Below are 16,762 nucleotides of genomic sequence, written 5' to 3' on the forward strand. Positions count from 1 at the left end.
AAATTCAGCACCCATTTATGAAAAAAAACTCAATAAAGTGGGTGTAGAGGGAACATACCTCAACATAATAGAGGCCATATACAATAAGCTTATAGCTAAAATCATACTCAAAGGTCAAAAGTTGAAAGTATTTCTTCTACAATCAAGAACAGGATAAGGCTGCCCACTGTCACCCCTTTTATTCAACATAGTATTAGAAATCCTAGCCACAGTCTTTTTCAGACAAGAAAAAGAATCCAAGTGGAAAAGGAAGAAGTAAAACTGTCAATGTTTACAGATGACATGATACTATACATAGAAAATCCCAGAGCCACCACCAAAACAAAAAACCACTAGAGCTCAGCAGTGAATTCAGTAAAGTTGCAGCATACAAAATTAATATACAGAAATCTGTTGCATTTCTATACACTAATGACAAACTATCAGAAAGAGGAATTAAGGAAACAATTCCATTTATAATTGATTCAAAAGAATAAAATATCTAAGAGTAAATCTAACTAAGGAGGTAAAAGACCTGTACTTGGAAAACTATAAGACAGTAATGAAAAAATTGAATATGACACAAATGGAAAGATATATATTTTACCATCGGGAGAATTAAAATTGTTAAAATAACCATATTCCCCAAGACAATCTACAGATTCAATCCAATCCCTATTAAAATTCCAGTGATATTTTTCACAAAATTGGAACAAATAATTCTAAAATTTTTACCAAAACACAAAATACCCTGAATAGCCAAAACAATCTTGAGGAAGAAGAACAAAGCTGGAGGTATTACACGTTCTGATTTCAAACTATACTACAAAGCTACAGTAATGAAAATGGTATGGTACTGGCACAGAAACAGACAAATAGATCATGAAACAGAATAGAGAGCACAGAACTAAACCTGCATATATAGTTTATTAATCTATGACAAAGAAGGCAAGAATATACAATGGGGAAAAGATAGCCTTTCTAATAAATAATGTTGGGAAAACTGGATAGCAACATGCAAAAGAATCAAATTGGACTACTTCCTCACATCATATACAAAAACCAACTCAAAATGGGTTAAAGACTTAGATGTAAAACCTGAAATCATAAAACTCATAGAAGAAAACATAGGCAGTACACTCTTTGACAACAGTCTTAGTTATTTTTATTGAGTATGTCTCCTCAGGCAATAGCAACAAAAGCAAAAATAAACAAATGGGACTACATCAAACTAAAAGGCTTTTGCACAGGAAAGAAAACTATTAACAAAACGAAAAGACAGCCTACTGAATGGGAGAAAATATTGGCAAACAATATATCTGACATGGGGTTAATATTCAAAATATACAAAGAACTCATACAACTCAACATCTAAAAAACAACCTGATTAAACAATGGGCAGAGGATCTGAATACACATATTTCCAAAGACATACAGATGGCAAACAAGCACATGAAAAGATTCTCAACATCACCAATCATCAAGGAAATGCAAATCAAATCCACAATGAGATATCACCTCACACCTGTCAGAATGGCTATCGTCAAAAAGACCACAAATAAGTGTTGGATAAAAACTGAACTCTTCCTGACATCCAATCTTAATTCTCGTGAGTTATAGGAGGCAAGTTCAATAATGACACAAAATTCTATTCTAACTTTAACTTTTATTATGAAATATTACACATATACAGAACAGAATATTTACTGTAAGTGTACAGTCTTCGTGTACATATCTATCTTTTGATAAATGTAGTTTATTAATTTTAATGAAGTATAGTTTATCAATCTTTTCCTTTTTGGCTTATGCTTTTCATGTCCTGTGTCTTGAGGATATTCTCCTACGTGATCTTGTAGAAGCTTTAGTGTTTGCTTTTTCACGTTAAGTACTGCAAGCTGTCTGGAATGTGTGTGTGTGTGTGTGTGTGTGTGTGTGTGTGTGTGTGTGTGTGTTCTGTGAAACGGTAGTCCAGATTCATACTTTCACATAAGATTGTCCAATTAACTAGCACTGTTAAATGGAAAGATAGTACTTTCCTCCACTATATTTTAGTGGCACTTTTGTCATAAATCAACTGTGGATCATAAATATATTATAAGTATATGTGTGAATCTGTAGCATCTATTTTATTCATTTGGACTTAATCTCTTCTCACATTAAAACCATGCACTCTTAATTAGTAGCTTTACTTTATAGTTAGTAGTAAAAATCCTTTAACTTTGTTCTTCTACAAGATTGCTTCCATTATTCTTGGCCCTTTGAATTTCAGTCTGTCAAGTCCTGCCCAAAAGCCTGTTTGGATTTTGATTGGGGTTGAATTAAATCTATAGATCAATTTGGGGAGGATTTTATGTTTTAACAATATTGAAGTTTCCAATCCATGAACACAGCATGTCTTTCATTTATCTTAGGTCTTTTTTGTTCCCTTTGACCTAGTTATTCAATTTCACTATGATATGTCCAAGTTTTTCTTTTTATTTATCCTGCTTGGGATTTATTGGGCATCTTAAATCCGTGAGTTGCTGTATTTTGTAAGTTCTGCAAAATTCTTAGCCATTATCTGTTCACATATTTCTTTTGTCCCATGCTTTTTCTTGTTTTTCTGAGACTCCAGTTATATGAACACACTTATTTGTACTAATAAAATATCCTGTCTGTATCTTACTCGCTCTTCTCTATTTTCTACTTTTTGTCTACCCCTGCTGCATTCTGGGCAGAATGGTCTTATTTCAATTCTTAATTTTGGTTGTTGTATTTTTCAACTGGTAATTTTCAAATCTGCTTTGTTGCTCTTTATTTTTTTCAATTCCTTGCCATATTTTTCAAGCATGTCTAGTATTCTTTGATCATAATAAATACAGTATTTTTATATTTCAGTGTCTATTTCCAATACCTGGTATTTTTGTAGGACTGGTTCTGTCATCTATTGTTTCTGCCAATTTTTGTTCATGCTGTCTTGTTTCCTTCTGTTGGAAAACTGTACACTGGACATTGTATTTCAAAAAAGGTGTTTGTAGAAACAATTTGAGGTCTAGGATGACAGTGTATTTCTCAGGAACAGATTTCATTCACTTCTGTCAGATACCTGGGATGTTAACAGTCCCAAACCTCCTTAATCCACCTTTAGGTTCCCTGGTGATCTAAGTCAGGCTGGACCATAGCTTGTTAGCTTCTAATTCACTCTTCTTCAGAGGGTGAAGCTCTCTGGAATCCCAGACTAATGTGGCAGGAGGTTTATCAGGCGTAACACCTGGATAAGCTCTAAGTGTTGACTTTTGTCCCCCTTGTCATGTAAGAGAACCAAATCTCAGATTCCAAGTGGCTTCTTCTATATCAGTAAATGTCCTCAGAGTAAAAGGAGTTTTCAGTGCTAGGTTTACCAGTCTGGATTCTTACTTTCTTGTAGAATTAGGCTTACTAATTCCTCATTATCTTGTTAGTTCTGCAACAATTTTTTTTAAATAAATTTATTTATTTTATTTATTTTTGGCTATGTTGGGTCTTTGTTGCTATGCGCGGGCTTTCTCTAGTTGTGGCGAGTGAGGGCTACTCTTCATTGTGGTGCGCAGGCTTCTCATTGCAGTGGCTTCTCTTGTTGCGGAGCACGGGCTTTAGGCGCACGGGCTTCAGTAGTTGTAGAAGTTGTGGAAGTAGTTGTGGAAGTAGTTGTGGCTTGTGGGCTCTAGAGTGCAGGCTCAGTAGTTGTGGCGCAAGGGCTTGGTTGCTCTGCGGCGTGTGGGATCTTCCCGGACCAGGGCTCAAACCCATGTTCCCTGCATTGGCAAGCAGATTCTTAACCATTGCGCCACCAGGGAAGCCCCTCTGCAACACTTTTAAGAACTCTTTTCATCCATCTATTTTAGTGATCCTTAGCCCACCATTCCTACCTAACCTAATTTTCTTACCTCATTTGAAGCAATTCAGTAGAGACATCCAAGCACAAAGTTCTCACCTCATTCAGAACACTAATGGGTACTATCTTTTGTCCTTGAATAGAAATATTTAACAAAAGTTAAGCATGATATCCAGTCAAAGAGGTTTTGAACAAGAGTTCCTATGGATGTTACATTTTCTTTTCCCTGGTGTAGTTTATTTTCTGGGAAAAGGACATGCAGATCTTGTTGAATGATCCCAGTTTATTAATCCCAATTCTTATTTTAATATCAATTATTACTTTATGGTTTACTACTTTACTATGGTTTATTACTTTACTTTATGGCATCAGTGTTTACTACCTTTCTACACATTTGTCATAATTTATAGAAGAGGCCCCAAAATGTACAGTTACATATTTGATATAGAATTAGATCACTCAACATTTAAGGCATAGTCATTGTATGTTAAATAATATACCCAGTGCTCTAGAGAGTTGCCCACCGAAAGAGCTGTGAAACAAATCCTCTACTTCAATTCCTTTTTTTTCTAGATGGCTGAAAAGCTACACAAATGTCATTTCAAGAACAAAGATCTACGAGAGAAACTGCATACTGTTTCGAGACAATATAAGATTGTCCTAAATGAGGAGGATAAAGTTTTTATGCAGAAACAGAAAATTTATTCTGAGTATGTTTCTATCCATAATCCATACATGACTCAACATGCTTTAGTTATGGGTTACTTCTCCACTTAAGCTTATCCTAGTTTAAAATCTATTGATAACAATGAAATGTTCTTTACCCAATTGTAAATACACTCCTAATGCGCCTCTATATATACTGAATAATGCTTTCCTCATATGGGTCAGATCAAATCCATAAACGCCAAATCTATTATTTTTACTTCTAAATCAGACTCTTGAAAGAATAATCATGCTTTTACCCCATGAGACTGCCTAGAGACACTATGAGATCTACCTTCATCAGAAACTGGCTTTGCACCTACATTTCCTTTCTCAGAAAAAGGTTTTGTCATTGACACAATCCCCTAACCCAGAGACTGGGAAATTATTCAAGGAAACCCCTATCTTTTACTAGGACTCCATTCAAGCACCAAGGCTTGTCAATTTCACCTCCCAAATATTTCTCAAAAATATCCTATCCTCCTCTCCAACTCCACTCTTTTCACCCCTTTTAGCTTCTTTGGTTTGGCTTGCCTCTCATAAGTTCTTCCCACTTTCTGTTTTACCACTCCTAACTTATCCACCTCCCTCTCACCACAATGATCCTCTAGAACGTCCCTCTGAGGTCATTCCTTTTTATCAGTCACTGCATTGTTGTCAGCTGGGTACAAATCCCTTTGTCCCACTGAACTATGAACAGATCAGAGCAGTTGCTCTGTCTTACTCAGCACTGTATCTTCAGGATCTTGTCCATTGCTTAGCAGGTAGTGGGCTTTCACCAGTGTTTTCCTGATGAGTATTACAGAATAACATCTTGCAAGTATGAGTTATGTAAGTAGTAATACATTACTACACTCAAAGTTAAATCACATGGAAGTGTAATTATGGTGTCCAGGCCCACTTATGTGAAGCTGAATTTATGGTCACTGTTGCAGCATTTAGGATGCAGAGAGTTATTGCAATCATTTTGTATCATCCAATTGAATAGCCTACTAATAGTATTCTTCAGGCAAAAACTTTCCTCAGATCCATACTAAGTTATCAGTTTGAATCACAAAATGTGCTGATGACAAATAATTGTAACAATAAAACATTTACTACTGTTGTTGGTTTGTGTCTTCTTCAGCTTGGGCTACCATAACAAATTACCATAGACCAGGAGGCTTAAACAACAGAAATTGATTTCTCATAGTTCTGGAGGCTGGACATCTGAAATCAGGGTGCCAGCATGGTCAGGTTCTGGTGAGAGCTCTCTTCCTGACTTGCAGATGGCCAACCACCTTCTTGCTATGTCCTCATAGAGGGGAAAGAGAGAGAGAGAGAGCGAGAGAGAGCGCAAAAGAGAGAGAGCTGTCTGGTGTCTCTGCTTATGAGGGCACTAATCTCACCATGAGGACTCCATCCTCATGACCTCATATAAATCTAATCACCTCCCAAAGGCCCCATCTTCAAATACTATCTTACTGGGGCCTAGGGCTTCAGCATATGAATTTGTGGGGGGACACAATTCAGTCCATAGCAGTTTTGAAGAAGATGAGACACTTAGATAAAGTACTTCCTGTTACAAGCACATTCCTATCAATGTCTAGAAATTTGAACAAAATCATAAACTTCCCATTATTTTCTCTGTAAGTTAGAGATGAAAAATAACCACTCTTTACAAAATGCCTCATGAGTGCCACCCACTGGCGTTGTCACTTCACATCTCGGTTAATCCTTAAAACCAGTGAGATAGGTATTGTGATCCCCACTTTATGGATGGGGAAACTGAGACTCATCCATAGGTGAAGTCTCTTTTCAAGGTCACACTACTAGGAAGAGGTAGACCACTATCCAAAGTCGGTCTGATTGATTCCTTCACCTTTTACAAAATAACATAACAGAACTGATAAATTCATTAAAAGAGACACACCCACTCAGCATGATAAAATACTATAGAATTGTTCTTGTGCTTTTATGGTTACTATTGCAGTTAATGTTCCTTTCATGGCTTAGAGATTTTCATAAATTTAGCCACCACTAGCAAAAAGACTTTGTTTCTATTTTTACTAATTTATTTGATAAACAGTTCATGAACTAAACTTTCCAAACTACTTTTTAAATTCTTGTTTGTGGTTGCATATTTTCTTATGCTGAGGAGTTAAAAATGATTATTTCAACCTTAAATATATGATTACTCTGTTTTTTCATGGTAGAAATCAGAAACAACTGGCATTTATATCTCAGAAAGAAAACTTCCTATCAAAAAGAAAAGTAGACATCAGAAATATGGAAGAAGGACTTATCAGACTCAATGAGCTTCATCGGTATGTTTGTTGCCTTTGAAAATTTTAATCTTCATTCCTCTACATTTATCTTTTTAATAAATGGTAGCAACAAATCTATGCCAATTTCTAATATACTATAGAAAAGGAGGTTCATAATTGACTCTCTTTTACAGTCCAGAAAAGTCATTATCATCGAATCTTTCACTGAAAGGATAGACAGGCACTGAGTTGTACATAAGCTGTGTCTAATACCTCTGTTACAGCCTTCACATTCCCCTTCATCCCAGATTCACAAGCACATCTTCTATCCTTAGTTACCACTTATCCCTAATTCAAGAATATTTATTGGCTTTCTAAATTATACATGGCAGTAAATCAGAACTCAGTCTAGAACCCAGAGTTCCTCACCAATTTGTTGACCTTAACCCTTCCTATGTCAGTGTTATTTCCCTTCATGTCCTCTGTATGCAGCAAGTTTGCCTTAGTCACAAGAGTCCTGACTTGCTGCTCCTTTCCTCTGTTTCTTTGCATAGGATGATGTCCTTTCCTTGGTGAGATTGCACCTCCATTCTGGCAATCCATGTTCCTCCCTCTATTAAACATTATCCTCTAATAACCTTTCCTCAACTGCCTCGCCAAAATCCGTTCTTCTCTATCCTTGGCTGGAATACTTGCAAAATCAGTTTACACTTGCAAAAATTGTAATTGTCTTTCCATTAGTCTGCCAATAAAATCTGTTGTTTCACAAGGTTTGTTTTATCTCCCAATTAGATGGTAGCCTTATTGTGCATGTGAATTATACATACAGTCTACTATACATTTTAACAGCTCCCACAAATGCAAAATCCAATATATTTTTCTTGTTTTTAGAGCAACAAAGGAAGCATATCGGAAACAAATAAAAGTCCTGAACGATAACCTGGAAAGAAAACTTCAGAGATGGTAAAAAAAGAAAACTCATTTATATTATAAGTAGTATATGTTATCTTTTTAAAATTTAATTTTATTTATTTATATTTTTATACAGCAGGTCCTTATTAGTTATGTATTTTATACATATTACTGTATTTATTTCAATCCCAATCTCCAAATTCATCCCACCCCCCGCACACCCCCTCAGCTTTCCCCCCTTGGTGTCCATACGTTTATTCTTTACATTTGTGTCTCTATTTCTGCCTTGCAAACCAGTTCATCTGTACTGTTTTTCTAGATTTCACATATATATGTTAATATTCAATATTTGTTTTTCTCTTTCTGACTTACTTCACTCTGTATGACAGTCTCTAGGTCCATCCACATCTCTACAAATGACCCAGTTTCATTCCTTTTTATGACTAAGTAATATTCCACTGTGTATATGTTCCATATCTTCTTTATCCATTTGTCTGTCCATTGTACATATGTACCACATCTTCTTTATCCATTCGTCTGTTGATGGGCATTTAGGTTGCTTCCATGACCTGGCTATTGTAAATAGTGCTGCAATGAACATTGGGGTGCATGTGTCTTTTTGAATTATGGTTTTCTGTCGGTATATGCCCAGTAGTGGGATTACTGGGTCATATGGTAATTCTATTTTCAGTTTTTTAAGGAACCTCCATACTGTTCTCCATAGTGGCTGTATCAATTTACATTCCCACCAACAGACCAAGAGGGTTCCCTTTTCTCCACACCCTCTCCAGCATTTGTTGTTTGTAGATTTTCTGATGATGCCCATTCTAACTGGTGTGAGGTGATACCTCATTGTAGTTTTGATTTGCATTTCTCTAATAAATAGTGACGTTGAGCAGCTTTTCATGTGCTTCTTGGCCATCTGTATGTCTTCTTGGGAGAAATGTCTATTTAGGTCTTCTGCCCATTTTTGGATTGGGTTGTGTGTTTCTTTAATATTGAGCTGCATGAGCTGTTTATATAGTTTGGAGATTAATCTTTTGTCCATTGATTCATTTGCAAATATTTTCTCCCATTCTGAGAGTTGCCTTCTTTTCTTGTTTATAGTTTCCTTTGCTGTGCAAAAGCTTTGAAGTTTCATTAGGTCCCATTTGTTTATTCTTGTTTTTATTTCCATTACTCTAGGAGGTGGATCAAAAAAGATCTTGCTGTGATTTATGTCAAAGAGTGTTCTTCCTGGGGCTTCCCTGGTGGTGCAGTGGTTGAGAGTCTGCCTGCCGATGCAGGGGACACGGGTTCGTGCCCCGGTCCGGGAAGATCCCACATGCCATGGAGCGGCTAGGCCCGTGAGCCATGGCCGCTGAACCTGCGCGCCTGGAGCCTGTGCTCTACAACGGGAGAGGCTGCAACAGTGAGAGGCCCGCGTACCGCAAAAAAAAAAAAAAGAGTGTTCTTCCTGTTTTCCTCTAAGAGTTTTATAGTGTCCAGTCTTCCATTTAGGTCTTTAAGCCATTTTGAGTTTATTATTGTGTATGGTGTTAGGGAGTGTTATAATTTCATTCTTTCACATGTAGCTGTCCAGTTTTCCCAGCACCACTTATTTAAGAGACTGTCTTTTCTCCATTGTATATCCTTGCCTCCTTTGTCATAGATTAGCTGACCAGGTATTTGGATTTATCTCTGGGTTTTCTATCCGGTTCCATTGATCTGTATTTCTGTTTTTGTGCCAGTACAATATTGTCTTGATTACTGTAGCTTTGTAGTATAGTCTGAAGACAGGGAGTCTGGTTCCTCCAGCTCCGTTTTTTTCCCTCAGGATCGCTTTGGCTATTCAGGGTCTTTTGTGTCGCCATACAAATTTTAAGATTTTTTATTCTAGTTCTGTAAAAAAATGCCATTGCTAGTTTGCTAGGGATTGCATTGAATCTGTAGATTGCTTTGGGTAGTATAGTCATTTTCACAATATTGATTCTTCCAATCCAAGAACATGGTATATCTCTCCATCTGTTTGTGTCATCTTTGATTTCTTTCATCAGTATCTTATAGTTTTCTGAGTACAGGTATTTTACTTCCTTAGGTAGGTTCATTCCTAAGTATTTTATTCTTTTTGTTGCAATGGTGAATGGTATTGTTTCCTTACTTTCTCTTTCTGATACCTTGTTGTTAGCATATAGGAATGCAAGAGATTTCTGTGCATTAATTCTGCGTCCTGCAACTTTACCAAATCCATTGATTAGCTCTAGTAGTTTTCTCGTGACATCTTTAGGATTCTCTATGTATAGTACCATGGCATCTGCAAACAGTGACAATTTTACTTCTTCTTTTCCAATTTGTATTCCTTTTATTTCTTTTTCTTCTCTGATTGCTGTGGCTAGGACTTCCAAAACTATGTTGAATAATAGTGATGACAGTGGACATCCTTGTCTTGTCCCTGATCTTAGAGGAAATGCTTTCAGTTTTTCACCAATGAGAATGATGTTTGCTGTGGGTTTGTTGTATATGGCCTTTATTATGTTGAGGTAGGTTCCCTCTATGCCCACTCTCTGGGGAGTTCTTATCATAAATGGGTGATGCATTTTGTCAAAAGCTTTTTCTGCATCTTTTGAGATGGTCATATGGTTTTTCTTCAATTTGCTAATATGGTGTATCACATTGATTGATTTGCCTATATTGAAGAATCCTTGCATCCCTGGGATAATTCCCACTTGATCATGGTGTATGATCCTTTTAATGTGTTGTTGGATTCTGTTTGCTAGTATTTTCTTGAGGATTTTTGCATCTATATTCATCAGTGATACTGGTCTGTAATTTTCTCTTTTTGTAGTATCTTTGTCTGGTTTTGGTATCAGGGTGATAGTGGCCTTGTAGAATGAATTTGAGAGTGTTCCTTCCTCTGCAGTTTTTTGGAAGAGTTTGAGACAGATGGGTGTTAGCTCTTGTCTAAATGCTTTATAGAATTCACCTGTGAAGCCATCTGGTCCTGGGCTTTTGTTTGTTGTAAGATTTTTAATCACAGTTTCAATTTCATTACTTGGTCTGTTCATATTTTCTATCTCTTCCTGGTTCAGTCTTGGAAGGTTATACCTTTCTAAGAATTTCTTCCAGGTCATCCATTTTATTGGCATAGAGTTGCTTGTAGTAGTCTCTTAGGATGCTTTGTATTTCTGCGATATCCATTGTAACTTCTCCTTTTTCATTTCTAATTTTATTGATTTGAGTCCTCTCCTTCTTTTTCTTGATGAGTCTGGCTAAAGGTTTATCAATTTTGTGTATCTTCTCAAAGAACCAGCTTTTAGTTTTATTGATCTTTGCTATTGTTTTCTTTGTCTCTATTTCATTTATTTCTGCTCTCATCTTTATGATTTCTTTCCTTCTACTAACTTTGGGTTTTGTTTGTTCTGCGTTCTCTAGTTCCTTTAGGTGTAAGGTTAGTTTGTTTATTTGAGATGTTTCTTGTTTCTTGAGGTAGGATTGTGTTGCTATAAACTTCCCTCTTAGAACTGATTTTTCTGCATCCCATAGGTTTTGGATCATTGTGTTTTTGTTGTCATTTATCTCTAGGTATTTTTTGATTTCCTCTTTGATTTCTTCAGTGATCCCTTGGTTATTTAGTAACATATTATTTAGCCTCCATGTGTTTGTGTTCTTTATGTTTTTTTCCCTGTAATTGATTTTAATCTCATAACATTGTGGTCAGAAAAGATGCTTGATATGATTTCAATTTTCTTATGTTTACTGAGGCTTGATTTGTGATCCAAGATGTGATCTATCCTGGAGAATGTTCTTTGTGCACTTGAAAAGAAAGTGTAATCTGCTGTTTTTGGATGGAATGTCCTATAAATATCAATGAAATCTCTCTGGTCTGTTGTGTCATTTAAAGCTTCTGTTTCCTTATTAATTTTCTGTCTGGATGATGTGTCCATGTTGTGTCCATTGGTGTAAGTGAGGTGTTAAAGTCCCCCACTATTACTGTGTTATTGTCAATTTCCTCTTTTATAGCTCTTAGCATGGCCTTATGTATTGAGGTGCTTCTGTGTTGGTGCATATATATTTATAATGATTATGTTTTCTTGGATGGATCACTTGATCATTATGTAGTGTCCTTCCTTGTCTCTTGTAACATTCTTTATTTTAAAGTCTGTTTTATCTGATATGAGTATTGTTTCTCCAGCTTTCTTTTGATTTCCATTTGCATGGAATATCTTTTTCTATCCCCTCACTTTCAGTCTGTATGTGTCCCTAGGTCTGAAGTGGGCCTCTTGTAGACAGCATATATATGGGTCTTGTTTTTGTGTCCATTCAGTGAGCCTGTGTCTTTTGATTGGAGCATTTAATCCATTCACATTTAAGGTAATTATTGATATGTATGTTCCTATTACCATTTTCTTAATTGTTTTGGGTTTATTTTTGTAGGTCTTTTTCTTCTCCCACTTAGAGAAGTTCCTTTAGCATTTGTTGTAGAGCTGGTTTGGTGGTGCTGAATTCTCTTAGCTTTTGCTTGTCTGTAAAGCTTTTGATATCTCTATTGAATCTGAATGTGATCCTTGCCAGGTAGATTAATCTTGGTTGTACGTTCTTCCCTTTCATCACTTTAAGTATATCATGCCACTCCCTTCTGGCTTGTAGTTTCTTCTGAGAAATCAGCTGTTAACCTTATGGGACTTCCCTTATATGTTATTTGTCCTTTTTCCCTTGTTGCTTTTAATAGTTTTTCTTTGTCTTTAATTTCTGTCAATTTGATTACTATGTGTCTCAGTGTGTTTCACTTGGGTTTATCCTGCCTGGGACTCTGTGCTTCCTGTACTTGGGTGGCTATTTCCTTTCCCATGTTAGGGAAGTTTTCAACTATAATCTCTTCAAATATTTTCTCAGGTCCTTTCTCTCTCTCTTCTCGTTCTGGGACCCCTGTAATGTGAATGTTGCATTTAATGTTGTCCCAGAGGTCTCTTAGGCTGTCTTTATTTCTTTTCATTCTTCTTTCTCTATTCTGTTCCGTGGCAGTGAATTCCACCATTCTGTCGTCCAGGTCACTTGTCTGTTCTTCTGTCTCAGTTATTCTGCTATTGATTCCTTTTAGTGTATTTTTCATTTCAGTTATTGTATTGTTCATCTCTGTTTGTTTGTTCTTTAATTCTTCTAGGTGTTTTTTGTTTAATTCTTCTAAGTCTTTGTTAAACATTTCTTGCATCTTCTCGATCTTTGCCTCCATTCTTTTTCCAAGGTTCTGGATCATCTTCACTATCATTATTCTGAATTCTTTTTTGGAAGGTTGCCTATCTCCACTTTGTTTAGTTGTTTTTCTGGGGTTTTATCTTGTTCCTTCATCTGGTGCATAGTCCTCTGCCTTTTCTTTTTTTTTTTTTTTTTGCGGTACGTGGGCCTCTCACTGTTGTGGCCTCTCCCATTGCAGAGCACAGGCTCTGGACGCGCAGGCTCAGTGGCCATGGCTCTCGGGCCCAGCCATTCCGCAGCATATGGGATCCTCCCAGACCGGGGCATGAACCCATGTACCCTGCATCGGCAGGTGGACTCTCAACCACGGCGCCACCAGGGAAGCCCTGCCTTTTCATTTTGTCTGTCTTTCTGTGAATATGGTTTTCTTTCCACAGGCTTCAGGATTGTAGTTCTTCTTGTTTCTGCTGTCTGTCCTCTGGTGGAGAGGCTATCTAAGAGGCTTGTGCAAACTTCCTGATGGGAGGGACTGGTGGTGGGTAGAGCTGGCTGTTGCTCTGGTGGGCAGAGCTCAGTAAAACTTTAATCCCCTTGTCTGCTGATGGTGGGGCTGAGTTCCCTCCCTGTTGGTTGTTTGGCCTGAGGTGACCCAGCACCTGAGCCTGCAGGCTCTTTGGTTGGGCTAATGGTGGACTCTGGGAGGGCTCACACCAAGGAGTACTTCCTAGAACTTCTGCTGCCATTGTCCTTGTCCCTGCAGTGAGCCACATCCCTCCCCCACCTCTGGAGGAGACCCTCCAACACTAGCAGGTGGGTCTGATTCAGTCTCCTATGGGGTCACTGCTTCTTTCCCCTGAGTCCTGATGTGCACACTTGTTTGTGTGTGCCCTTCAACAGTGCAGTCTCTGTTTCCTCCAGTCCTGTTGAAGTCCTGTAATCAAATCCCACTCGCCTTCAAAGTTGGATTCTCTAGGAATTCCTCCTCCCATTGCCATATCCCCAGGTTGGGAAGCCTGACGTGGGGCTCAGAACCTTCACTCCAGTGGGTGGACTTCTGTAGTGTAATTGTTCTCCAGTTTGTGAGTCACCCACCCAATGGTTATGGGATTTGATTTTATTTGATTGTGCCCCTCCTACTGTCTCATTGTGGCTTCTCCTTCATCTTTGATGTGGGGTATCTTTTTTGGTGAGTTCCAGTGTCTTCCTGCTGATGATTGTTCAGCAGTTAATTGTGATTCCGGTGCTCTCACAAGAGGGAGTGAGTGCATGTCCTTCTACTCTGCCATCTTGAACCAATCTCAGTATATGTTATCTTAATTAACAGTGCCCCAAAGTTGGAAGGATGTCAGAGTGCTTGCTAGAGTCCAAGGAAATTATTTTCCCAAATTAAATTGTGAGTTTTCTTGGATCTAGATGTGTTTGTTAGTTTTATTTTTTTGGCATTAAACAGAAACAGAGTTTTTCATTCTAATCATGGCAAGTCACCAAAGAGTAAAATTGCCAAGATGTGCAATGCCTCTTTGCACCAGTAAGGAAGGTGATGTGCAGGGACAGAGGAGAGTGGTTAAGTACACAGGCTCTACAGATGGACTACTTTGTTTGCTCTGCCTCTTATTGGCTCTGTGACCGGGGCTAAGTTATTTAATAATCTCTCTGCTCCCATCCCTATACAGTGAGGAATGATAGTAGCACCCGCCTTGTAAGGTTGTTGTGAATGGTAAATGAGATGATCGATGTACAGTATGTAGCTCAGTGCCTGACACCTAGAAAGCACTTGCAGAAACATAGCTATATTTTATTATTGTTGTCATTATTATAATATTATTTTTAAGACTCCAGTTGCACATTTTTACTCTTCTCTGGTTATATAGCTTTTTTATGTTAGAGTGGAGAGAAAAATTTGAGAACCTAGAAGCTTGAAATTTCTTACTAGCACTTTGAGTAGTTTAGGTAATTCTTTTACTATTTCTGTCTGGGACTCTTCTTTTTCCAACACCCCTGAGCCTTCCCCATTTCTATCCTTTACCTAGAGGAGGCAAGCTCTAGGTAAAGTGTGGTTTGTCCACTGTCCTGTTAGATGTACTGACACAACTTAATGTGAAGCAACTTGCAGAGATGGCATTGAGGCAGTTAATGTTTTGTCTTATTTTTTCAGCTAATATGTCTAGTCTACAACATCAATAGCACGAACAATTTTATATAATCATAGTAGGATTTGTTTTGTTTTGAATTCCTTCATCTTTTCAGTAAACTGTGATGTCAGTCTGATGATAATTCTTTTTGTTCTAATCTCTAGTATTATAACTCAGTGGAAAATAGCTTGTTTGCTAAAAAAACATGCACGTTGGACCAACAAGATATGGGCTGAAATACAAGAAATTTTAGAGAAAATTCAGGATGCTGAACTTAGACGCAGTAAATTATTACAAGAGGTAAAGGAACTTAGTATTTACTCCCTATATTGCATGTCAGTAATTCTTCAATATTTCATTAAACCTTACCTTATTAAAAGGTATTTTGCTTTCTGCTGATTTCATGTTTAGAGTGAATTATGTAACTTCCTTGAGAAATGTAGACAATTGCTCTGTATTAACTATAGGAATTTAGCAAAGTAGCAGTTCTGTCCAGAATATGCTTTTGAAGCATGTAACTGAAACTTGAAGATAGTGTTTAGGGAAACTATCTAAAAATAAGGAGACTAAACATCATTTATTTAGCTCCTATATTCATCCTGTGCCTACCCTCCATCCCCTACTATTCCCATTCCCCATTTCCTCAAGTCATTTATAGCTATTGTTTGGTGAAGAAATTAATCTCTGGAGGGAAAAAAAGATCCTCCTCAGTGGTTACTGAGAAATAATATAACCTGAAATCAGAGCCAAGTCTCATGCACAGAAATATTAATTTACCTGGCTGTTTGAAAATTTAATGCTGACTGCTACAAAACAAATGATAAATCCTCATTTATTTCCCCTAATTAGACCAGTTTTAGAGAAAATGAGGTCAATGAGTTTTTGGCACAGATCGAACAACTTACATTAGAATTAAAACAAGAGGAAGAGGAATTTGTTGCCAAAGAAAAAGAGTTAATTCAAGAGTTGAGTGAGTATGAGGTAAATTTTATTTTACTTCTAAGAATAATTTTAGATGGTGATATGCAGGGGAGGGTGTATTTCATGCTATTTTAATCAGTTAGAAGTAAAGTAAATCTTCTAGTATAAACAAGGCTACAATTAAATTATGAATCTTTCTTCTTTTTCTAAAAAAGAAATAGAACAACAAGAAATATGTTTTCAGTTAAAAAAAATCACACACTCCAAGTTTTGTGGAAGTGCTGGCAAAATCCATGGAGACAGGTAGAGTGTTGGATAAAACCATGAAGAGCTGGAACAGGAGAGGCTGGAGAGAGTAATGAAGGGTGAGGGAGACCAAGGAGGCCAATCTCAGAAGTCCTCCTTAAAGACAGGGCATGGCACTGACCTGGGAACTGCCAAGGGCTGACCTGAGGTAGAATAGAGCATGGATGATGGGGGAAGTGGAGAGAAAAGTCACTGCAAGGACCCAAGGGGCCCAGAGTGGCTAGGTCTCTGGAAACACAGCAGAAAACAAACCTTTTCAAGGTGATGGTGTTACCTTGATAGACAAGGCCATGTTTCTTGGAGACCACCATTGGAAGAGTAGCTGAGGAGAAAAGAGATGGTAGCAGAAGACTTCCTCAACTTGATTCAGTTTGAAGAGGGAAAAGAAGGCCTGACTACCCCGAAGAGAAGCTTTATTTGAAGGCAAGGGAGTAGGGAGTCCTTACACTTCAAAGTTTAGATCTTACCCTGGTCCAAGCCCACTCTTCCTCCCACCACACACACACCCTGCCACATCCTGCAGAAACCCTCTGCAG

At 37.5% G+C, this 16,762-nt stretch overlaps 1 protein-coding gene across 1 annotated transcript in view; it reads left to right on the top strand.

The window, feature by feature from the left end:
- Positions 1-16,762, top strand: part of CCDC175 (coiled-coil domain containing 175) — a 76,107-nt gene that overhangs the window by 34,307 nt on the left and 25,038 nt on the right. The window contains exons 9-13 of the mRNA XM_060141931.1: positions 4,406-4,542; positions 6,733-6,843; positions 7,675-7,746; positions 15,164-15,299; positions 15,849-15,980. Of these exons, the coding sequence (XP_059997914.1) occupies positions 4,406-4,542; positions 6,733-6,843; positions 7,675-7,746; positions 15,164-15,299; positions 15,849-15,980 (588 nt within the window). The remainder of the gene's footprint in view (positions 1-4,405; positions 4,543-6,732; positions 6,844-7,674; positions 7,747-15,163; positions 15,300-15,848; positions 15,981-16,762) is intronic.

The sequence above is a fragment of the Lagenorhynchus albirostris genome, chromosome 1, assembly GCF_949774975.1.
Source record: "Lagenorhynchus albirostris chromosome 1, mLagAlb1.1, whole genome shotgun sequence".
NCBI classification, from domain to species: Eukaryota; Metazoa; Chordata; class Mammalia; order Artiodactyla; family Delphinidae; genus Lagenorhynchus; species Lagenorhynchus albirostris.